This window comes from Rissa tridactyla, chromosome 6, assembly GCF_028500815.1.
Source record: "Rissa tridactyla isolate bRisTri1 chromosome 6, bRisTri1.patW.cur.20221130, whole genome shotgun sequence".
Taxonomy (NCBI): Eukaryota; Metazoa; Chordata; class Aves; order Charadriiformes; family Laridae; genus Rissa; species Rissa tridactyla.
The window spans coordinates 12,801,998-12,826,596 of record NC_071471.1 but is presented as its reverse complement, the minus strand read 5'-3'; the positions used below and the strand labels follow the sequence as shown (position 1 = coordinate 12,826,596).

Below are 24,599 nucleotides of genomic sequence, written 5' to 3'. Positions count from 1 at the left end.
TTGCCTTTCCAAGGGTGGAAAATAAACACGGCAGCTCACAGCAGCGGCGGCTCGGCGGGAGCACCGGCACCCCAGCCATGCTCTGATGGGTACCATGGACTTTAAGAGGGATCCGGGCGCAGTAACGATTAATTTGCTGCTGATTGTCCACCCCGAGGAGGCGGCGGGCGAGCAGAAAGGGCGCAGAGGGAGGCAGACGGAGGGCGGCCGAAGCGCAGGTAACGCCGGGTGCGAGGGAGGGAAGGGATGCAGCCGCCCGAGCGACAGCCAAGAAAAGCAGCAGCTCGGGAGCAGGTTTTAGGCTTCCCCCCCCAGCTCCACTCTCTTTCTCCTCTTTTCCATGCTGCAAAACTCCCAGATTCAAACGTTTTTTTGGTAAAAAAAAAAAAACAACCTCGTTCTCCTAGTGCAGGAGAGCCCTTGCTGGTGCAGCGCTGCGTGCTGGTGGGTGCCCAGTGTGTGCAACCCAGGGCGCGGGAGGAGGCGACGCACAGGTGGACACGAAGCCGAGGACCATGTTTTCACCTCGCCGTGTCCTGCGGTGTCCCCACGGTGCCCCCTGGGCTGTGCCAGGGGAGCAGGGCGAGACATGGGCAGTTTTCCCCCCCCACACCCCAGACCCGCACCTACTACAAGGGGGTGCAGGGGCAAAGCTGTTTTGTTTGAAGCGTGTCTAGGCTTTGTCTCCAAGGATGACTGCCTGGAGCCATTTATAGCTACAGTTTGGGATAGTCTCCCTGGCCCAGCTCCTATCCTTCAGGGGATCTTCCAAAAAGCCAAGGCTGTGCTCTGCAACTGTAAGGGGACGCTCCCTGCAGAAGTTAAAGGAGAAAAGGGAGCATTCCCACTCTAAAACCTTGGGGAAAAGCTAAATTTTCAGACAACCAGGACAGGCAGAGCTAAGACAGAAGTTGTGTTCGTGCTTCATCTAAGTAGGGCATCCAGCACCTACCCAAATACAGGCAACCCCCATGGAAGCAACTTAGACGTGGGCTATTGCACTTTCTTCCCCCAGCATTTTCTGCTCTAGCGACAGGGGCTGCACCAAAGGCTGCAGAGGAGCCAGGGAAGGTGGATCCCAATGGCAACCAGGTTCAGCTGGGTTACACGATGGGTTACATGAAAGGTTTTGGGGTACTTGGCCTCCAGGCAGTGCCAGAACCTCCCTCCAGGAAGGACAGCCTGCCCATCTCGCATTTGTATATTATAGGTTTGCAGGATGACGGAAATGGAAACAGCAGAGAACAGCCACCTCAGGGGAAAGACCGTAACGGTACGTTGTCTTCTCACTCCGCTGATAAACTAGCCGCAGTGCACAAAAAAACCCATTTGCAAGCCTTTATCACCCAGCTGCACCTCTCCAGCAATGCCCTGCTGGAAACAACCCGTCCTCCCAGCGCTTGCCGGGCTTCGCTGGGGACACAGGGGGAACCGTGTGCCGGGGGAAGCGTCCCCTTCGTGCCCTCCTCTGCCCGTTGGCCTAGGACACGCCTCGGCGGCACGGCAGGGCCCATCTGCGGGGACTCCCCTGCAGGCTGCCACGGAGCTCGGCCATATTTCAGGAGCTCTCACCTTCCACTGCCAGCTGATGGCAGGGGAAACTCAGTGCCCCAAATCGCTCAGTTCGCAGGTGGAGCTCCCAGAAGTTTCCCCAGCACTGACACAGCTTTGGCAGAGGCTGGGCTGTGCAGGCAAACTTTGGGGCTTTGACCCATCTATCCTATCCACCAGTCCGGTCCTCATCTCCCCCCCGGGGAGATGGCTGAGGGCAAGGCAGTGATTGCTCTCCAGGAGCGATGCGGCTGCTCGTCTTGAATGCTCCCCTGCCAGTTCCTCTCCCCTCTCTGCCCAGAAACCCTCCAGAAGGTATGTCTGAAGGGGTTACCCCTGCCTGCACGCAGCTGGGCTGCGGTGCCACAGGACGGAGCAGCTCCCGGGGAAGGGCATCACACCATCCGACTTGCTTTCCTGGTCATCTGAGCCTAACGGGGCATCTAGCAGAGCAAGGCAAAGGAAAGCAAGACCGCGCTTAGTTCTCTTGATGCCAAACGGGATTCTCATTGTATCAACCAGGAGCTTTGCTTCCACAGGGCAAGTAATCGCAGTCTACAAAAGCCATTGCCCTGACCCAAGCCCCTCTGAAATCAGCCGTGGCTGGATGGCGCGCACTGGCCGTGAGCAATATTTCATGGCGAGATACAACTTTGGCGTTGTGGGGCTTTTTTTTTTTTTTTTTTTTTTTTTTTTTAAAACAAATCTGATGGTCTCAGACAGCAGATAACAAAAGCCTCAACTCCAGGAAGGAGATAAATATTCAACGCCCTCTTGCTCCTCCGTCTGTCAGGCTCAAGAGGGTGTGCAGCCAGAGCTGCAGAGCACGAGCTGGAGCCTCCATCACGAGTGAGAGGACGGTTTCAGTCGTTTACCGCCCTGAACTAACGGCAGGAGTATTTAGTATGCATACGGGAAACCTTCCCTTGCAGCTCTACCTTAGGCACAATTTAAATCCCCGTGAGGATTACTAGGGATTTCAGCCGCCGAAGGAGCAGGCAGAGCCCTCGCTCCTCTAGCGCCACAGGAGTTAATAAATTCCCCTTTAATCAGCCCTGTTAGCATCTCGGTGAAGCCTCTGACACCGCCCAGCAGCTGCTGCGGCCGCAATATTTACAAACTGTATTAGATAAGCCTCCCCCCCAGCCCCACCGAGGCAAGCAGGCTGCGGCCCCATGCTGCGCCACGAAATCCCATCGTTTGCGGGCCTGATCCTTGTCACCGCCATGAGGTACGGCTGGTATCTGGCCTTCGGGACCAGCTGGGAAAACCAGGCTCCTTGCACGGGTCTGGTGGCCGCCGGGACAGCGATCCCACAACGCTTGTTAAGAAGAGCGAGGGATGGCCCCGGTGGCCTGGCAAAGGTCCACCCTGCCTCTGGCGAGGGCCGAGCGTCCAGAGCCGGGCGGGAGCTCGGGCTCAGCGCCGCCTGGCATTTGCTGAGCGCCCTGGCTAGCTGTCAGCGCAGCCCGGGCGGCGGATTTATGCCACCGGCCATTCCCCAGCCACACCAGGCCCTCCCCAAACCTGCCTCGTCCCGAGGAGCCTGGGGCCAGCGGCACCACCGAGCACAGAGCGGGGAGACGGAGATGGGGACAAGATGCCGAGAACCGCACGGCACTCCCACGGTGGGACGGCGTCTCCTCCGAGCTCCCCGCACTGCCCTTCCTCCCGCCCTCCTCTCCAAACACCCGCCCGCTGGTCCGAGCGCCCCAACACCCCCCACCCCCAGCAGCAGCGCCTGCTCCAGCCCTTCCCCAGGCTGGAGCATCCCTCTGGATCCCCCTGGACCACGAGCGATTGGGCTTCCAAGACAGAGAACGGGGTCGGGCTTCTTGTGTTGTTACTTACGTGGCTGCCGAGCGAAGGCACGGGTTTAATGCACACCCACGCCAGGCACCGCCGCTCTCTTCAAGGCACTGAGATGTTTTTCTTTGTACAACCAGGCCGGCGAGTCTCCAAGGAGTCCTGCGAGCAGACGCAAGCCGTTACTTCGTACTCTAACAACGGTAAGTGATGACCCAAGGGATAACTTTTTTTCAGAGCAGGGCTTCAGCACGCTCCCGCTCCAGCTTTTTCTTGTAATAGCATAACCTCAGAACACCCCAAAAGGTCAAAAAAGCCCCATCCCACCCATTTTGTGATCTCGAGCACGAAGAATTAAAAATCCCAGGGGAGCCTGGAGAGTCCTCAGGTCTGTCAGCATGGATGCGTGGTGGCAGGTCCTGGAGCAGCTGGGTTCCCACCATTCCCCCGACCACCAGGACAGAGCATAGATGGAATCAGAAAGCATGATAACAACGTACCCCTGCCGCCGTCAGGTATTCCAGCACTGACAGAAGGGTGCGAGGGCCGGAAGAAATAATATTGGCAGCAGTTTAAGGTGGTCGCAGAAGTCCTTTGGAAGGAGCCGTCCCTGCACTGGAGCTGGGCCAGCTGCACCCCAAAGCACTTGCTGGCCAAGGACCGCTCTGGCCACCAAGAACGAGGAGAAGAGCAAGTCTTTCTTCATGACGGATGTCCTGATTAGGAACGCTAAAAAAAACAAAAAAAAAAAGAAAAAAAACAAAAGGTCATAAAAACCTCAGTAACCATTCCATACCATTAGTTTTTAAAGCAGTGGATGGAGCACTTTGAAAAATTCCCGTGGAGTTACTTTTTTTTTTTTTTTTCCCATTTGTTAAATGCCTCTTAAACTTACTGGCAGGACACATTCCTCGGCGCTAAATTTGTTTCTTGCAAACAATTTTAATTCATGGGGAGAAGCCGAGAGAGTGGAAGTTGGCAAGAAAACTCACAGAAACTCAAAGATAAAAAATAATCTCGGTAAATAAGAAAGGACCCCTGAATATACAACAATCATAAGGAAATCACACCTTTTGCACAATCATCCCTGTGAGAAACAGCTTCATTTTCCCTTTGAATTAACTGACAGAATACACCAACCAGCTCTCGACACTGACATCTGCAATCACCCAGAAATGGAGTCAAGCTCCATGATTTAAAAGGGTTTGTGTGGGTTTTTTGGGCGTTTTTTTTTTTTTTTACAGTTTTTCTTACCTTCTGCTTTTGGGGTTTTAAAGGACATCAAACTTTTCTGCATAATCACAGGAGATGAAAAACTTTTTAAAAAGTTAAATGCTGAGGAAGAACTTCTTCCTTGATGAGCATGCAGATTCCTAGCTAATTAGCTGGTTCCAAGAGCTGGCTCTCAAGGAAAACCCCAAATGTCAGGAGACTCTGGATAAAGCTGCAGGAGGCAGCCCGGGCGGTTGGATGGCAGCCCCCAGGTGCATTAACATCTTGACCTTCAGTCTCCAAGGTGACCTCTGCCTGCTCCGAAACAGGGAGCCCAGGAGAGCATTGAGGTCCTCCAGGGAACCTCGGTGATTGTGAAACCTTCAGAAATACCAAAAGAAAAAAAAAAAATGCAGTCTCTTTCAGAATGTTCAGGTTAATTCTTATAAGACCCTCCCTAACGTTTTTTTCTCTTGGACTTCTCTCGATGAAACTTTAAACTCAAGGCTTCCATCCAAGGTTGCTCTGGAGCATCACGGCACGCAGAGCGTGGCCGGACTGCAGCCGCCTCTCCCAGGGCGCTGCCTCTGACAGGCCACAGCCCTTGACAAAGGTTTTATTATCACGAGTCAAACCATTTTCATAGCTCTGAGCCTTTTTCTGTTTGATTCCAAGAAAAAAAAAAAAATCAATGAGAGAAATTGATTCTGCGCTTACCGTATCTCCATCAAGAGCTATTTAATATGGTGATAAACCTTTTTTTCAAGCTGCCACATAATCCTCGCTGAGGACCTCTGCTTTATTTATGCTCCCCTGTATCACCTGTTAGGTTATAACAGGCTGCCTTTCATTTTTTTTAAGAATTACAAATCACGCCAGAGGCGACCAGCAGCTTTCTGACCCTACAGTTTATTTTAAGGGTGGGTTGTTTTTTTGGGGTTTTTTTGGTTGGTTGGTTGGTTGGTTTTTTTTTGGTCGGGAAAGCCAAGCACTTTGGTACCTTCGCAATGGCCAGAGCTGCCACTTCTCTTGCTAAAGTTAAGAACTGGCTTCAGCGATGCCTGGGCCAGCCACCCTGCCCTTCTCCTCTGCGTGCTGCTTAGTTTTCCCTTTCTTGAGGGAGTTTGTCTTCGTTTCTTGCAGGAACCCAAGTGACAGTGGAGATTCATCCCAAGGATACCACCCCTCAGCTCCTCAAGAAATTGTCCTTTGGAAAAGGTAGGGTGCGGGGGCTTGGGCTGGGCTGGCCACTAAAACTGACGGGCGGGCGGGAGGGAGAAGGGGCCGCATCCTTCCCTGCGCAGAAGCAGGGAGGGTGGGAAGCCCTGGCGGAGCTGAGGGAGACGCTGTTCCCCTCGAGCCAGGAGAAGGGTTGCGGTGATTGTGCTAACAGTGCCGGGGTTGCTGTTGCAGGTCCCCGGAGGTTGCCCAGCCTGAGAGGTCAGGACAACAGAGGTGAGGTTCTGCTCCACCACGGCGCGCGTCCCTGAGCTTGCCCACGCCCAAGAGGTGACTCGCAGGAGGGGACAGGCTCCCTTCTCCCCTCCAGGCTCTCCTGAGGATCCCAGCCCCTGTGCCCGCTCTCCCTGCAGCAGATGCTGCTGGAGCCTGCCAACGCCTGTGGCTTGAGGAGCAAAATCCTCCTGCTCCTGGGGCCGGGGGGTGTCTCCTCCTCTACAGTCCCTGGGATAAGGCGGGTGGTGACGGTCTGGGGGCCGCAGCGTCCCTCAGAAATCCCCCAGCTGCCACAGAGCTCTCCGCAGGGTTATCATCTGACAGCTCTGGAGCTCGGCTTGCCCTTCTTCCACGCCCGGGGGCTTTGGTGGGCGGTGGGCAGGGGTTAGGTGTCCCCAGCCCTGAGGCCAGAACAGGAGAGGGCTGACTGCTGGGGAATGTGGCCTCTGCAGAGCCGTGGGACGGCGGGGAGGGGACCAGAGCGCCCCATGGTCTGGGTGCCTGCCTTCACCCCTCCACAGGGTGCGGACATCCATGTCCGAACACACGGGAACGGGCCGAGAGAAGCCCCAATTTCAGCTTTTTCCCCACCCAGTCCTGCTCCCCAGAATCACTTCTTTCTGTGCGTCTTTTTCCTCACCTCACCCTCCCTTCCCCAATTTTCTAGGTTTCCAGAGGACCGAAGCCCCACGGCCACCAGGAGGAAAAGACCTGCATGGTAACTCTCAGCCGTCCCCTCACCCCACACCGGTGGGACACGACGTGGGGCAGCCCCTGATAGGAAGCCCATCGGTCCTAGAAACAGGGCTTACCCTGCTGCAAGCCTTGGCTGAGGGGCACGTGATTTAATTTCTATCACCAAGAGCAACGTTCCGCTTCCCCAACGCCCTGTCCCTCGCAGCGGCAGGGGGTGGGACAGCTTTGGGAATGTCGCATGTGCCCAAGACCTTCCCAAGGCTCTGCACCTGAGGCAGGCTGCTCCACAAACAGGCACGATGCGGGCTTCCTAACCAACAAAGACAAAAATTGATAACCAGTTCTTAAAAAAAAAAAAAAAAAAAAATTCCCATTCCCAAAAGGCAAAAACGTAATTTCCAGAGCTGTGGAGAATGGGAACCTTTAAAGGCGTCAATCTGCTTTACCTCTCTCTAGATCAGCGTAACGGGCCTGTTCAGGGAAAACCGAGCTAACCGAAGGAGCCCGTTACAGCAGCAGATGCCGGGGGCCAGCTTTAGCCGGCTGGTGGTGCCCGGCAGAGGGATGTGCCCGCATGCCTCCTGGAAGGCTGCTCCGCTGCCAGGGTGTGGGGTGCCCCACAGCCCCTCTCTGGGGCACAGGTTTCCAAGAGGAGCAAGGGCTTGAGTTAGCAAAACACCTTTGCAAGTCAGGAATAGCCACTCCGGCCACCTCCCCAATGGGCTGGAGCTGGTGGGGAAGGGGCCAGAGTCCCATTTTGGGGAGACGGAGAGGGAGCAGGTGATGAATATCGATTTCAGCAGCACTGCGGCATCTCAGCTAGGGTAGGATGCTCTCGCAGCCGCTCCTGCATCCCGCTCCCACCAGAGCTGGTGGAGCAGGCAGCGGAGGAGCATCCCACTCGCTAAGCGAGGGTCGTGAATGAAGCAGTATGCAACCAGCCAAAGCCTCTGTGCCCCCAGGGCGCAGCTCAAGGCCACGCACTCCTCCTCATCATCTCTCTCCAGGCAAACCGCAGCTCTATGGCACCATTCGTTTACCTCTCCCAGCACCCGGGAGCCGCGTGACGGCATTTTCACTTTGTGATCCCTTTTAAATCCTTATTTCCAGAGAAATAGCAATCCTACAGAGATAGCTAGAAGAACCTCTTTAGTCCTGAGCGGCTTTGACAGCGCATGACAGGGGGAGAGATTGCTGTAGAGCTCAATTCTCTTCTCACCAGCTCAGGAGACAAGGGTAGGCTGAGCAGACAGGTCCAGGGGAGACGTCCATCCCATCCGTCCATGCACGGAGCCATCGCTGGATCGCTCGGGCGGCTCACTGATGAGAGAGAACAGTGTCAGCTCATTCGGAGGCTGTTAAAAAATAAGTTATCGGATTAATTGCAGCAAGTTTCTTAACCCTTTACCCACACTAAGTAGAACCCAGAGCCTGCAGAGGGGCAGGCATCACCAGTTTCGCTCCGCACATAACATTTCTCACGCTCTTAAATTCAGGCAGAATCATGGCCCTTGACCATGCAAAATAGTCAGCAAAACTGCTGAAGAAACACAGACCTTGGCTGAACTTTTTTTTTTTTTTTAAAAAAAAAAAAAAGTCATGTTTTCACCAGGGTTTCCACGCACAGCACAGATGGTTCCCTGCTCCTCCCGCATGACATCTCGAGCACCTCCATGTGACACCCTGGGGCTTTCTCTGCTGCTGTGCAGCGCCAGAGGGGCAGGAGCACGTCCCGCTCCGGCATTGCCCAACTTATACCAGAGTAGACAGGATGGCTCCTGCTTTCCGCGCAGCTGGCGGGGACCCTCTGCTCCTGCCCTGGTGTCCTCTGCTCCCCAAGCCCCCGCTGATGGACGCCTCCGCGGGCCGGGCAGGAGCAGTGCCTCCCCCCGTTCCAGCATACAGCCGGGAAAAATACCCCCCCCCCCTTTCCGAGGCAATGACAACTCGTTTCTTCCCCAGCATATCCATGGGACAAATCCTCTTTGAAATCCATGCCGGTAGATCTGCAGCAATTTGAGAAGCTGGATGCCTACGCATTAAAAGTAAGTCTCGCTTCTGCCTCTGTCCTCCTCCCAGGTCCCCTGCAGGGATGTTCCTGGAAACCTAGCGACCAGCACTAACATCAGCTTAGTCTGATCTACCGGGGCAAGTGCCTCAAAATCTCCCAAACAACTGAAAAACATTATTTCCCTCCAAACACCAGCAGCAGAGATCCCACTCTAGGAAGGAAACTGTGAACAAAAACGCTTGCTCGAAACATGGCACAACAACTTTGTATTTCTATTTTTAACGAAGCTCGAGTTAGAGCTGGCAGGCGGGTCTCCCTGGTTTTAGTAGAACAAGGGAGCGGGGAGGAAGGGAGATCTACCATAGCAATTTCTTCGCCATGATCTTGCCGTGCTTCCTTCTCCTCACAAACAGGTAAACGTCAAGAACAGCGTGGAGGAACTCGTTACAGCCCTGCTTAAACAAGCCCGGACTGATCTGGAGAAAGTCCGAGCCATATGGATGTGGATATGCCACCACATAGGTAGGTTGAGATCTCCGGTTCAGAAGATCAGGCTGTTGCTGTCACCCCCATAATGAGGCCGTCATAGTTTACTCTATACCTTGTGGGTTAGTTTCACATGGTGGGGGGGAGGAAGGCCTTTTTGGGTGCATTTGTCCAGAAACGTACCCAGAGGTTATCTCACCATCTCTGTTTCTATACTGCCTCTCCTAGCACTGCCAGCCCTACAAGGTCCGTGTGTAAATGATTTCTTTCTGTAACTCCTACCCGACTTACTCAAAGGTGTAAGCCAGGCTGCCAAGCACCAGGGGCTTGGTTGTCACATCCAGAGCCATCCAACGCCACCAGAAGTTTCATCTCCACCACTGTCCTGAATCCCTGGCACCCCTTCCTAGCACACCCTGAGGGTCTCGGCACAGCATAGGTACCACAAGGAGGCCATTGAGCTGCCTGGCCCTGCTCAGTGACATCACAGCTGCTTCTGCAGCTCCTCTGCCTTCCCTCTTTGGGCACAGAACAGCCCTTGGAATGAGCAGCCTGGACCCAGCCAGTCCCGGGTGAGGTGCCCTCAGACAGTCTCTTGGCTCTTTTCTTGGCCAGCTTTGACCACGTGTATTGTGGATACATCCCGTGCTGGTACCTAATGCCTTTGTCCTATTGACACGTCCATCAGCCACATCGGCAGCTCTTCAGAGAGCCCAGCTTTCATGAAAGGTGCTGGCACCCACTGAATCACCCACCGTTCCTGCCTCCCCGTGTGCCCTCACATCCTCCACGGGAGCTGCCATCACTCCCTTTCCCCTGCCCCTTCCCACCCAACCCAAGCCCAGGCAACACCGGCCTTTCAGAAATAACCAAGCGATGCCAAGAGGACAGGGCAGGAGGCGGCGGCAGCATTCGTAGCCTCTCCAGTCTGGAACATCTGAAGGGGGAAAAAAAGGCTTCTTGCCACCCCAAGCTCCTTGGAGGGGGGTAACTGGATGTGTAACGAGATTGCATTTTGCGTGGCTCATGCAGAAATGCTTCTTTACCATTAACTCCTGGGGGCAGAGGTGGAGAAGGGTGGCTGTTCTCGCCCTCCCCCCTCCCCACCCGTCCTGAGGGGCTCTGGCGCGGTGCCCTTCGCTGTTTGAACGGCCCAGCTGACGAGGAGCATACGAGCAATTTGGGAAGCACCGGCCTAATCTCACGCCCACTGAGATCAGCAGAGCTTTGATGGCGGCTGCCCGGTTAGCAGAGCCAGGTCAATCCCAAACAGCTTTAATCTTGCCTTTAAATACACAGACTGCTGATTTCACCGCGTTTCCCCGAAACCGAGCGTTTGACTCATCCCAGCGCCGGGCTCCGGTTGGCCGCCAATCGTTCAGTCTTTATGCCAATTAACTCACTTCTGCCTGCTGCTGCCGGGGCCAGGTCCTGCTTGGGACGATCTGCTTTGAGTGGGTCCATCCACCTTACATGCACGCACGGGTCACAAGAGTTTTTCCACCACCTTGGCCCCGGGTCCTGCAGTGACCGACCCCTATTTGCATGCATGGGAAATAAACACAGTGCCAGGAATTTAAACGGGCTCACAGGAAATCATAGAATCACAGAATGGTTTGGGTTGGAAGGGACCTTAAAGCCCATCTAGTCCCAAGCCCCCTGCCCTGGGCAGGGACACCTCCCACCAGCCCAGGTTGCTCCAAGCCCCGTCCAACCTGGCCTTGAACACCTCCAGGGATGGGGCAGCCACAGCTTCTCTGGGCAACCTGGGCCAGTGCCTCAGTATCTCCAGTGCCTCCAGTATCTCTCCTGGAAGAGCGCTGACGATATAAACCCCTTCCTTGTTCGGATGTTAAGCAGCAGCCCTGCTCCCTGGGTATCTCCTCCCCCCCAATCCAGCTCCCTGCCCGTGATGGACGCTACCCTCCATGCAGCGGTAGCGCTAAAAGGAATTATTTTAGCCATCATTTCTAGCATAAATAGGCAGCCAGGTGCAGGCTGCTAGCCCTCCGTACCCCTCAAGTTGTCCTGGGCCGCCCAGCTGGAGGAGGCAGCCTTTCCCTGCAGCCCTTGGAGCCAGCCCCCGGGCTCCCGGCAGTGGAGCCCCCCGAGATAAAAGACAAGCGGCTGCAGCATTTCATCAAAGCACAAATACAGCCTGGTGCCAGCTTTCCACCCCCCCCTCAACTCTTCCACAGCATGAAAGGCAGGGTGAATCGGCTGATGCAGCATTCCTCAGAGCTTTGTCAGAAAAATCCGTTCGCGTGTTAAGGAGGAGGTTATGGGCACGGCCGAGGTTGGTCAGGGATGAATTAACCTTCCCAGACCAGTTCCTCCGCTGAAGGGACCCTGCTGTGACGCCTCTCTGCATTCATTCAAACAAATTAAGATTTCCTACGCTTCCAGGTATTAATATGATGCCCTTGCAACCACTCATTTCAGGCATTTCCCAACAAGCTACTTTCCAGGTATTTTTCATACAAATTGCTTGCAAAGACTGCAAAAAGCTCAATGGTTTCCTTTGGCAGCAACATGAGTCCAACCCCGTCAAACGCAGAGCGCTCTGGTTTGTACTGGGAGCTCCTGAGATTGCAGATCCCCCACAAGGAGGGCAGCCCCTGGGGAGGAGATTTTTTTTCCTCCTCCCGTTCGGGTTCAACTGCAGAATCCCGGCCCAGGCTCAAGACAAAGGGTGACAAGGGACAGACCTTGTCCCTCTGCCCCCACCAGCCATCCACGACATCCCCATGCAGCTCACGCCGTGGCTCATTTCTCTTTGCTAACGCTGACGGAGACGAAAAGCAACCCGAGCCTTGCTCCCGCCGCCTGCCGATCCCGTTGCCTCAGGCTTTTGGGTGAACTTTCCTCTGTGTTCCTTCCCGCAGAATACGACGTCGTGGGCTACCATAACAAAAGCCAGCTGTCGAGCAAACCCATAGACGTGCTTCAGACGGGGAAGAGCATTTGTGAGGGCTACGCTGGGCTCTTTGAACAAATGTGCAGGTAAATTAAGCTCAGAAACATTCAATGCCAGGGAGGGTTAACATTCGTTGTCATCTCCATGCCTATTCTGCCAGCCTTTGCATTGACTGATGTGACTTTAAGCAGGACGTGGAACTTTAGCTTTCAAACCATGCTGTGGAAACACAGCAAGTCCTAGAAAGGTCAATTTTGCTTCCTCTTCCACCCTCTCCGCCCCCCTCCCTCCCCGGCATAATTTACTTTGTGCCATCTGCTGAGCTTCGCGTTGCATTAACATAATGGCAGATGAAAACACAGAGCTAATTTGGTTAGAAGAGGCTAGGTTTTTCCTTGGAGTATCTGCATGTGAAGGTTAAAAGCATGGCAAGACTGAAACAAGGAGGACCGTTGTCTCCAACACGCTCCCATGCAAGAGGTAAGCACAGTCCCAGAAGGAGCTTTCCCAAAACCTTCTGGAGATGCCCTCTCCCCTCCACTACGGAATTATCCATGGGGACACTGCCTCACGCTTACCACACACCATTTACAGCACTCAACCTCGAAGCCCACCACCATTGAGGCTAATACCATGATTCCCATTTTATAGCTACATCGGCATTCAATAACCAAAATGCCCACGAAACCTCGTTGACTTCACCAGGGATTAGTTGCACAAACGAGTGGGATTTCCCCCACAAAGGAGGACTTCGCAATCACTACGCTGTTGCACAGAAGGGGTAGACCCTTCCTTGGCAGGGAGCACAGGCAGTGCAAATCCCTTCTCCTTCCCATTTCTCCAACCTGGTAAAGGAAGGAGATGCAAGAAGCAATAGTTGGGCTTAGAGGAGTAGTGAAGGCAATGAAGGTGCCTGGTGAGTTTGGGATCAGCCTTACCTAGAAGGGTTGTCCAAGAGGAGTCAAATTGGACCTGATGCTTCCGGGACACGAAATCGGAAGGGGCTTCCAATGGCCAGAAAGTCATGGTGTGCTTCCCTAAGAGTGTGGGCTTGGCAAGGTGGCTCTCCAAGGGAGCACCTTCTCAGCACAGCAGCTTCCATTAGCTCTGGAAAAAAATTGAAGACCGGTTATTAATCGGCATGTGTAAGTAACGATCGACTTTCCACACTGTGCAAAAAGATTTGGGAAGGTTTTCGCCATAAAATAAACAAACTCTACAGGGAAAAGGGCAGATTCTTTAAGTAATAATAATAATAATAATAATGTGGTGCATGCTTCCAACCAATAGCAGAGCCCAACGATATCACATCTCGCTTTTCTAAAGAGTAAAATACAGAAATAGGATGACGAAGTATGAATTTATAACTGCATCTTACGGCACAGCTATTAGCAGTAAGAAGTGGGGGAAATTTGCATCTGTTCATTAAAAAGCATATGTTTAGTTCATTAAAACATTAATCTTTCCAAGGATATCTTTTACTATTTAAAGGCTCTGTTGATTTACTCTTAATTCCTCAGTTCCAGGTTGATTATTCATTTTCTGATTCGGGAAACCTCCCAGCCATCCAGCCAATTACTTCTGTCAAATATTAGCTAAATGTTTGGTTCTGGTTTTTCAGGAAAGGAGCTAAAGACAACTCTTTCTTTCAAGGGGATCTCCTCATCCCTTCTTCTTGTGTACCATTCAAGTCTTATGCTGAGTCTAAGCATAAAGGCAAGAGGCAAAGAGCTGTCGTCTTATATAAAGGTTTTTCAGAGCCTTTTTTTGGCGGGAAAAAAAAGGTCTTTTAACATTCCTTTTTTTTTCCCTAGCTCCTGTCGAGGCAACTTTAACAAACAACCCAATTTGCCAGTCACCAGGATTCCCCCCAAAGGTCCCGCTCAAGTCAACGGCTGACACTGATTGAGTCCTACTTGTCCCAGTGCCAGCAGAGAGGAGACACATCGCTGTCAGCTCCCACCGCAGCGCTGGCGGCCAGGCTTCTTCCCGTTAGCCGAGGCTCCTGTCACAGAGGAAAGGCGGGCAACACGTAGCAGGAAGCCCCATCTTTTCTCCAAACATCAGGCGTAAGAGCGGTGAATGCAAACACAGGCTTCTGACCGATATTTTAGCAGCTTTTATCAAGAATTGGCTTCTCAGCTGACAGCCGAACTGCATGGCCGAGTGAATCAGGGAGCATAAATCCATTAATTCAATTTAGGGCAAAACCCAGCAGTCCGGACTTGGGGAGAAACTCCCTTCCCAGAGTTACCGATGAAGGCAGAACGACTATTTGCACTAGAGAGGCGTGAGGCACCACCTTCAGGAGCAAAAGCTGACCACGATCCCTGCAGTGGATCTGGCCACTTAGCTGCTCCTTATCCGTAGTTAGTCTGCAAATAATCCAGGTTTCGCATCCTCTTGCTTTTCCTCTTTTCTACAGTCCGTAGCTTTCCTCCTTTTCAGGCACAGGAGCATGCACCTACCCACCGCAAGCATAAACCATTCTGTCTCCCTCTGGAGAGGCCAGATTTGCTTCTTTTTTAGACGAAATCATCAAAGTCAACCTGAAATCAAAGGGAAGAGGGTGCCATCGAATTTCAGTGGCACACGTAGCAAGATACAGATTATTTCCTACTCTTCTTGAAGCAGAACAGCAACTTAGCTTTTAACCTCCTTGCTGCAACCAAGCAGATTTTGCCAACTGTTTCTTAATTCAGTTCTTCCAGTCCGCCTTGTACTTAGGACTTCTTCTACCATTACACTGCTGCTTCAAATATTGCTGGAGATCTTCTCAGTCTTCTCTCTGCCTGGTTAATTTATCTGTATAAAGTCATTTACACAAGAACGGAGACACAATCACTCTTTTCACCAATACAGGATTGCTCTATTACAGGATGTTCGAGCCTGGCTTTTTGTCTGTCTGCTACGCGAGAGACCACCGTTAAATGTTCTGACCTTTCTTTTGGGAACTTTGAATACATCCAAGCACAACCTCTTCTTGTTGCTCTGCTAACGTTCACTGTAAGTGAGGCCACGGCGGGAACGAAGGGCAGAACCCATCCCTTAATATTCTCCCTGAATATCCCAGCTAACAGGAATGTCTAGAGAAGCCTAGAAGGATTAGACACCAATCCCCATGAAATCAGTGGGAATTTGGGACGCAGGTCCTGTTAGGCCCCTTTGAAACTCCTGGGATCAAATCTTCCTGGAAGTTGCCGGGCCAGCTCCTAGTCTCAGTTACATCATGTAAATCCAAGCCCTCACCAGTCTCGTCAGTGGAGTTGCTCCAGACTTACTGCCCGGCTCCACGTTAGAATTTGGCTCACAGGCCACTGCGGGCTGGCAAAGACTTTCCAGACCACCTGCGACGCCAGGTTTCTCAATGGCATTCCTTCCAGTCTTGCCGCGTTCGTTGGGAATACCTCCTGTGACAGGCAGCACCTCGTAACGGCCCACGCTGAAGGAGAGCTGGCTTGCATTGCTCCCATCTGCTCTTGGCGGGCCACCTCTCGCAGGACGGGGGACTGCCGTCTTTCTCCTCTCCATAGAACTCGGTCTCCTCTATGCAGGCTCCCAGCTGGCTCTCAATCAGCCCTTTGCACTTGTGGTTCCATTTTTCACACTCTTTCTCAAAGAGCTTAAGGCAGAGTTAAAGAATTTAATTTGATACCCTTAAAGGAAGAGTATCAAATATCTACGTAAGGCAAAGACGTCTGGGTTTGAGTTCTGTAAGCCCGTACGAGAAGCTGAAGTGACCACCTCTCCTTTAAACCCACACCATCTCCATTTTTGCGCTCTGCGAGCACTACTGCGCTGCCAATTACCAGCCAGGATCTGTTACCGGGCCTCGACTTCTTAACAACCATGCTAATTATCTTACCCATAAATATCACTTCTCTTCTGAGTTAAACCCACATTATGCAGACAATCTCGCCCTCGAAGCATGCATGGTTTCTTACTTAAGGTAGCTGTTCCATTTAATGCACTTTCCAATGAGGAGGAAAAATGTCAATACCATCCTACACAAAAGACAGTCCTCTAAGTGAAGCAATTTTAGATTAATGCTGAAATAAGATGCCAATGTTAGAATCCATTGTTATCAACAGCAGACAGCTTATTAACAGTGCCTAATTAAATCTTATTTACACATCAACACAGGTATTCTTTTTTTTTTTATTTTTTTTTTTTTTTAATAAAGGGACCATTTGTACCCTGGACAAGCACAAGCTCACTCTTTAAGGAAACTAAATCAGTATCCACAATCCTGTGAGGTCTAAGATATCTTTGTTGGTGTCAAACACCGGGCCGACCATCACAGAGAGAGCACAAGCATGAACAGACGCACTTTTAATTTATAATTACATGGGCTAATTGCAGACAGCATCAAAGGGATTCCACTGAGTAACAAGACAGAGAGCAATTAAGCACATTTCGTCTTTGTCATCCTCCTCTAACGACGTTGAATTGATGGTGCCTCAGACCAAAAGAGCAGGAATATGCAAAATCTGGAAGAGAAGAGCCCCTTCCTCCAGCGGGACGCTCTCTCCAAGTGCCTGTGCAAAGGCTACAAGATAAAACGACCCTACACACCACCTCGGGCATCGCTACCTTGGGTTACTCTCGCGTGCACACCCCACATGGAGCCATTCTCCAGCACAGCCCAGAAAAACACAGGAAAACACGTGACGTCAGTGGTCAAAGTCAAAAAGTTGCTGGTAGTCTGCCACCAGGGTCAGAAGTTTGAGTTTTCAAAGAGAGATACACTCGCACACTTAGACATTTAAAACCCCTAGCTCCCCCGGGACTCAACTGCAAGGAGGCACCCAAGGAGCTGCTGGAGCTGGGCCACAGGACTGAAGTTCTGCAGACGTGCTGGGCCTTGCTCCCATTTTTATTCCTCCCACATGGAAAGGATTCCACGCTGTTGGGTTTATAACAGAAGTTTCCCGCTACATCTTATCGTTTCCTTTTAGCATTGCAGGAATCCAGTGCATGAAGCTATCGGGATACTCTAAGGGCTACGGGTACAAGATGGGGCAGACCTTCACAGGGGACTCTGACCACGCCTGGAACGCTGTTTACCTTGATGGAAGGTGGCATTTACTCGATAGTACCTGGGGAAGCGGTGCTGTTGACGATTCTTTCACCAAGTTCACCTTCAGGTAAAGAACCCGTCCTCTACGTTAATATAGAAACCTACCCCAAAGGTAGAAGAAAGCCGATGGGTGTGCTAAGAAACACCAGTGACAAATTTTAGGTCCCACAGTAAGACCCAAAGCCCTGAGCAAGGTATTTGGGCTCCTATACGAGGGACAGAGCATGTACCTGTGGAAAGGCAGCAGCCCCGAGCAGCCAGCCACATAACTGATAAGAGCGAACTTGTTTTGCTTATCACATCTTCCATTTACGCAATACGAAGCGACACTCGATTCATAGCTTTCAGTTGCCCGAGAGGCGGTGCCTCCACACTTCCAAACAACAAGCAGTGCCTCCCTCTTTTGCCCATGGTTGCAGGGGACAGTGCGATTACCCCGGCTTGATAAAATACCCCGATAAGGGTATTTATCAGCTCAGCATTTGCCCTGGGAACGGAAGAGCAAAGCTCAGGTTCCTTCTCCGCCTGGAGAATTCCAAAGCCACTGACCTCAGTTTCTCAGCAGCCCAAAACACCCGACTTCCTCCAGCTGAAACCACCACCACTGCGCAGGGGGAGAATTAACTATTCACAATTACTCATTTTCCTTTAATCTCTTCCTCCTCCTTCCAGGTACAATGAGTTTTATTTTCTCACTCACCCGGCTCTGTTCATTAACAACCACTTCCCCGATAACAGTAACTGGCAGCTTCTTAAACCAACCCTGACGCTGAAAGACTTTGAGAACAACATGCTGCACAACAGCAATTTTTACACGTTGGGCCTGCTGACCGCAGAGCCGCAGACAGCCGTCATCCGGACAGGTAAGGCCCCGCGGAGGGGCCGCTGCGGAGCATCCTTCCTCATGCAGCCCCCACACGCCGTCCGGCGTGCGCCGCGTTACATTTCCAGCTTGGTCCTGGCAAGCAGAGTGCACTCAAAGCTCTTGGTGCAGAGGAGGGTCTTTTTTTTTTCCTTTCTTCCCCCCCCCCCCCCCCCTTTTCTTTCTTTCTTTTTGTTTGTTCAAGCTGTGAAAAAATTTGTTGCAGCCCCTGGGTCTAAAAGAAAGCCTCAGTCAGCAGCTGAGGATGAGTTACTCTCTCAGCCAGCATCAGTGGTGCAAAATTAGAAGCACAACTATTATTTATTAGCAACTCCGACTTGAAAATGAGATTAAAACCTTTTCCGATGTTCCGGAGGTTTGACTTACCGAGTGATGGGTAAACGGGCACTTTTTTATGCGACACTCAGGACCCCGAGTAAATCCAGCGGCTCTTTTAGCACAAAACTGTTCAGGTGGCACCACTGAACTACGGGGCCCACATGTAGGGTCACCTCCCGCAGGTTTCAGACGAGCTGCAGGAATTCGACTAGAGATAGCTAATTTATGAATGCCGGGAACACAGAGTTAAAACTTAAAGGCAACAAGAGTTTAGGACTTAATGCTGTCTTCAAGCTGTTTGGGAACAGGCTCACAGGGAGGTCAATTATCCCGTATCTACATGCTGGAAGGTTCCTGCACTTTCCTCTGAAGCTTCTCGGAACAGCTACTGGACTAGCAATCAGGTCTAATCACATCTAATTAAGCCCCTCTCAAGCACATTGGGCTGACAATACTTTCAGTTATATTTCACACAGGCTTCCCTATTCTATAGGACGACGGCTCCATTTCAGTGTATATCCAAACAGGGTAAATGCACGCCTCCAAAACAAAGGCCGCCCTTCACCTCCTTCTTTTTGAGGGACGTTGGCCCACGCAGACAGCTGATGAGCTCTGACCTCTCAATTGCAGCCCTTTATTTCACTATTAGAGAAGCGGCAATTTATTGGGACAGATCAGCCTTCCCAGAACAGGGTGTACACGCGAAAAATGTACCGAGGCTCCAACGCGGTTTCTTTTCTTTTGTATTTCATAGTAAATGGAAAAGCCTCCGTGTCAGTGGATTGCCGTTCTGCCACGTTATTTAAGTTTGAGCTGAAGGGAACAGACGAACATGGTTTAATGACTTTGAAAAAACACGGAATGAAGCTGGATATCTACCCACAGAAGACAGGGAGTCACAAGCTGCAGATCTTTGCCAAGCCCTCCAAAGCCTCAGAAGATGTCTACAACTGCGTGCTGGAATACGTGGTAGAGTGCGAGTCCGTGGACAAGGCCATGCGTTTCCCAAAGGGCCTGCATCAGCCTGTCGGACCAAGCTGGTTCACAGAGCGGCAAGGGTTCCTGAGGCCGTCACACCCCGACCCCATCATCCACACCAACGACGGGCGGTGCTCTCTCACCTTCACCCTGGGCAAAGACATAAGCGTCCTCGCCCTGCTGCACTGCGATAACAGCAGCCTGACAGAGGACAAGAGAAGGCAGCACATCATGCAGATCCATCGCGGGAACCAAATTGAGCTGAAGATCCATCTCCCCCACGCGGGGAACTTTGTTCTGAAAATCTACGCCAAGAAGAAGTCCGACCCGGGCAATTACGACTACGTCTTCAACTACCTCATCACGTGCCTGAACACTGAAGTGAAGTGGCCAGCTTTCCCTCAGGTTTACAGCAAGTGGGCGGAAGACTATGAGATACTGGAGCCGCTCTCTGGCTTGCTGCCAGCGAATCGCAACGTTCAGTTTAAACTCAAAATGCACGGGATAGCAAAGGTGCTGGTTCTAGCTGATGACACTCACTCTCTCACCCAGAGCAGAGGCTGCTGGGAGGGGACCTGCAACACTTCGGGATGCAGCGAGGTGTTTGTGATGGTGCAGGAGAACGCCAACCACAGCTTCTACTCACACGTCCTGAAATACGAAGTGGAGTCCCAGTAACACCCCCCCTCTTTGCTCTTTCACTCACCTGCATGAACCAACCTTTCCAACATGCCCAAAACCGACACAGCTTCAGGAGATCACTCATTCTCTTGATCAAATCTCCTCCTTCAATGCATCCAGGACAAAGCTTGCAGGCTTTTGCAAGACCAAGGGCTCAAAGAAGTTCAAAGAAGCAGAAAATCCTGTTATGAAGGGAGCAGCAGTGGAAGAAATTAAATAAAATCCCCAGTAATACTGTCCAGACAAGCATTTTGAAGAAAACAGCTGAGTTGTCTGGCCACAGGTCACTCAGTATCAGTGGCCATTGCTGGTTTCCAAGTTATGGACCACAAGAAAAGTCTTACAACGGCTACTCCGAGAAGAATCCACCTAGTTCTGGGGCAGGATGCAGAAAGTACACCCTGGTTTTGAGCAGCAATATTGGACACGAGGATCTTCAGGATATTTAAACCAAGTTTCTCTATCTCTTTAGTCAAGTTGCAAAATACATCCCAGGAGAGAGAAGTGTTAGGAAGAAGATATAACATGAAGTTTTCTCGTGCACTTCATTGTCTTACAAGTTGAAGCGATACTGCGAAATGACTTTTTACACTGACTCTTTAATGCAATAAACAAAATCATTTTTACCTTTTTATATTTGAATTAAATTTGAGTTGTGAACTCTTTTTCTGCAACGTTAACGCTGTAATCATACCGCAAGCATATAGGTGTTTCCATAACTACAACTACAGTAAAACGGGGAATAAAGTTCTCAAAAAAAAAAAAAAATCACTCCTTACTTCAACTTGCGTATGCAATACTGCAACTACGGAACTTCGGGGGTTCTGTGGAACAGCAGGCTGAGTGACATTATTAGTAAAAAAAAAAAAAACAACTCTTTGGTGCTGTACTCTTGGAAAGCCCCTACCTGCACAAGGCAAAGGGCGTCTTCTAGCGAATCTCACAAATACACATCGTAAGATCGAGCAACGTTTTCATAAATGATCCCGATGTCCGTAAGCGTCAGTGTGACCCGAGAGATATATTATGTTTGAGCTTGAATTTAAAATAAACCTGTGATGTTTTTGCATTCTCTTTCATTGACAAACGACACAAACTCCTCTTTGCAGAGCGGCTGTACGCGGGTCGTTCCCACACCCCGCTCCTCCTCAGCCTCCGGGTGGCAGAAGTCGCAGGCGATAGCCAAGGGCTGCCCGCCCGCAGCGGCCTTACTGCCTCCCATCCCTCCTGCGTCACCCCTCAAACGGGGCTGAGTCCCCATTTCAAGCCAGTTGAGCAAGTGCAGAGGGAACCCGGCGCCGCAGCCAGGCAGTGGAACGCTCAGAGAGGCACAAATTGCAAGTATAACCACAACGCGTGAGCTACCAAAGCTTACTTTAGGAGTACAGCAACGTTCTGGGGTCCTTTTTGTACTTGGAGACAAGGAGGCTCCAGACGTGACATAAAAGTAGGTTTTAAGTCCTCCTCCTCCAAACAGTTTAGTGTCTTTGCCCTCAAAAACTGGTGGTAGCAGCAGCTCCTCCCTGCAGGAAGACTAAGCCTTTGAGCCCAGCAGGCATCGCTGCCCAGGCAGAAACACACGGAACAGCACAGATGCAAGAAAGACTTGGGGGTTTTTTGATTGCCTAGAGGCTCGAAAACTAAAGCGAGCCTTGTCTGTAAGCAGACCGCCCTGGTTTATTTTGGTGCCTAGCAGGAGCATTCTTTTTTCCTTAGATGCCATTTTTCAGATCAAGGAGGACGCATTTCAGTAGCTTTCATGTTACAGGTCAAGCCGACCCAGTCAAACACGATACTTCTTACAACGGGAGCATAAGGAGGCATCCCAGAGAGCCTAGCAACCAAAGAAAACCACTTTTTTTCCCTCATAACAGGGTAAAGGATACCAAACCGCACATGGCCTTTGTGCAACGAAACACTGGATGTTCACTTAGGGAGAAACAAACAGGCACAACCCATGGGCAGCCGTGGTAAAGGCTCCTTTTGCAGGGCTACGCGAGCACGAACGCGGTCCCTGCTCCTCCTCATCTCAAAGGCCCCCTTTCCCAAGGGCTGTCTCCAACCCCACGTGCTCCGTTACAGAATCGTAGAATCGTTCTGGTTGGAAAAGACCCTTGGGATCACCAAGTCCAACCATCGACCCCACTCTACAAAGTTCTCCCCTACACCATGTCCCCCAACACCACATCTAAATGACTCTTAAACACATTCAGGGATAAGATCTTGAGGAATATTCCCTCCTCCCTCCCCCCACCCCGCACAACGCTGCAAAACCCAGACACCTACAGTCACACACACCTATACAGGGGCAAATGGGCTGATTTAGTCCCTCAAAGAGTGACCCAAAGCACTCTCACGCGCGGGGAAGAACCTCCGTGGCACGCTGAAGACAGGCAGATCCCCCAACAGCCCCCCGCTTCCAAGACGCGAGGCTGGTACAAGCACATTTCCACATTTTTGTTTCAAACAGAAAACAAACACCTGGCCCGGCCCTGCAAGCGTGCAAGAAACTCTTCGGTGCTATCGAAGGCATGAGTTCAAAGACACACAAAAAAAAAAAACCCAACCCCTCTCTATCTTCATTAATTATAAAGCTGCCAGGGCCAGGTGATTATTCCAAGGGCTGTTTGACACTGCAAAGGCAGTGAACGCCTGAGAAACCCTGCAGCCCCAGATAAAAGCACCTCAGAAATCTGTGCTTGCTGTGACATCTCCCTCCAGGATAAACAAGACTTTTTCTCCTCCCCCTCATAAAAAATGCACATTCTTCAGCACAGCCAAGAGTCTAACACCAGGAGAACATCTCTGGAACAGGCTCCTCGGTTATCTCGGGACCACCAGCTCTCCCGTTTCGGGCAGAGCTCTCCCTCGGCAGGCCTTAGGACCGAGCAGTTTTTATAAATCCCTACAGCCCCAAGAGGCACAATTACTTCGCGCTATGAATTCAGATCGCTCAGCTTTGCAAATACCTCGTGTCTCAGGGAAGGTAAATTAAGTTTGTGGAGAACAAGTTGTTTTTTTCTCTCTGGCAGGTGTGCACCTGCACTTCCATCTCCTCAGGAGCTCGCTTCCTCACCCAGGGAGCAAGTAGGGCTGCAAGCCAGACGCTCCACTGTTTCCACACCGGCCGTGAGAAAGGCACATGCTCGAAAAATGAGCGGGAAACTCTTCAGGTCATCATTCTGCCTTGTTCAGCCTCTGTCCTCCTTGCCTCTTGTCCATGCTCAGCTCCTCCAGAAGCAGCGGAGCCCGTGGCACCGTCCGTCTGCAAGGAGAGAAGGTAGTAAAGGCACAGCACACACCCCGGCCCGGAGAAGCAATTCGGCAGTTCCCCCATCGCTAATTTTACTCGTTAGATCAAATTTTTACAGCCTACTCCCCAAACGAAGCTGCTTATTACATGTATTAGAAATTGATAAATACTGTAGGATTAGAGCTGCTAATTAAACAAATCGATCACCTTCAGCTTCCCTTCACTTCCGCCAACGTGAAGATTAACGCCCAAATCCCTCTAAAGGAAAGGGGTATGGAAGCAAACATCACTAATGAGCCAAAATGTCTTCTAAACTTCCGAAAACGCTTACTGCACAGTGTAACTTAACAAGTCTTCAGGAAATACAAAATGGTTTGTAAGGTTTAACAAAGGGCATTGCTGTCCCCACGGAAGGACGTGAGGAATCCCCCAGAGTTGTGGCACACCGCACAGTGGATCTATAGGTTCGTGCAGGAAGGGGAAACAACAGTTTGTTCTGTTTAGCCGTTCAGGTTTTGTCAAAAACGCCCCGTGACCAACAAGTCCTTACCTGAAATCTGGATAGTTCAGGGGGAAGTTCCAAAAATCGCTTATCTGAACAGGAACCAAGGCCAACGCTGACCATGTGCAAAATGAGCATCGTTCATGCCCAGCTGCGGGCAGTTCAACACCTCATTACAGAGACTGCAGCAGGAGAGCCCAGAATGGATCTGAAGGTTTTTATCCTTGTTCAAAGAACTCCAGAAGAAAGGCAAAATAAAAGGACTTGTTGAGTCAAATGCTTTTCAACTCTGGAATGCAGAATTGCTTGACCAAGAGCAGCCCCATTTTATGGCATGACAAAGAGGATGGAGTCTGCAGACAGGCATCACCTTTGCTGAACTCATCTGCCTAATTGGATGGTTGGCTTTTGCATGCATATGTTGCTTTTGAATTCCTGTTTCTTGACAGCCTTACGCTGCTCTAGGACAAGGTGAAGCTGAGGGAAGGGAAGAGGAAGCTTACAGACATGGGCGAGGGACGTCTCCATGCCTATACAAAGCTTATGAAGGCTCAGCCACAGGAAGAACTGCAGAATGCCCCTGGAAGAAAGGCAAGCCAGTAGGAAACAGGTTCTGCTCACTCAATCACAACGTGCTTTCCTTGAGGAAGGACTGAATATATTCCTCACAACAGGTCAGAGATGTACTTCAATGCAGCAGTTCAACTGGACCGGAGAGTGTCCAAGGCTGCCAAGATTCCAGACAGGCTGATACCGGCTGACACAGCAGC

At 51.3% G+C, this 24,599-nt stretch overlaps 1 protein-coding gene across 1 annotated transcript; it reads left to right on the top strand.

The window, feature by feature from the left end:
- KY (kyphoscoliosis peptidase) lies at positions 1–21,148 on the top strand. Its single transcript, XM_054207289.1, has 12 exons — positions 1–218; positions 1,211–1,273; positions 3,498–3,560; positions 5,713–5,787; positions 5,983–6,024; positions 6,692–6,742; positions 8,683–8,765; positions 9,145–9,253; positions 12,103–12,220; positions 17,093–17,281; positions 17,887–18,077; positions 19,170–21,148. Exons 1-12 carry the CDS (start codon positions 86–88, stop codon positions 20,069–20,071), a joined length of 2,019 nt encoding a protein of 672 aa, XP_054063264.1. The 5' UTR covers positions 1–85; the 3' UTR covers positions 20,072–21,148.
- The last annotated feature ends 3,451 nt before the right edge of the window (positions 21,149–24,599 follow it).

Bases quoted from the DNA above. Each gene is read 5' to 3' on its own strand.
- KY (XM_054207289.1), top strand. From the start codon at position 86: ATGGGTACCATGGACTTTAAGAGGGATCCGGGCGCAGTAACGATTAAT. The intron at 6,743-8,682 runs GTAACTCTCAGC...TTTCTTCCCCAG, and splicing joins AGGAGGAAAAGACCTGCATG to CATATCCATGGGACAAATCC. The intron at 9,254-12,102 runs GTAGGTTGAGAT...TCCTTCCCGCAG, and splicing joins GTGGATATGCCACCACATAG to AATACGACGTCGTGGGCTAC.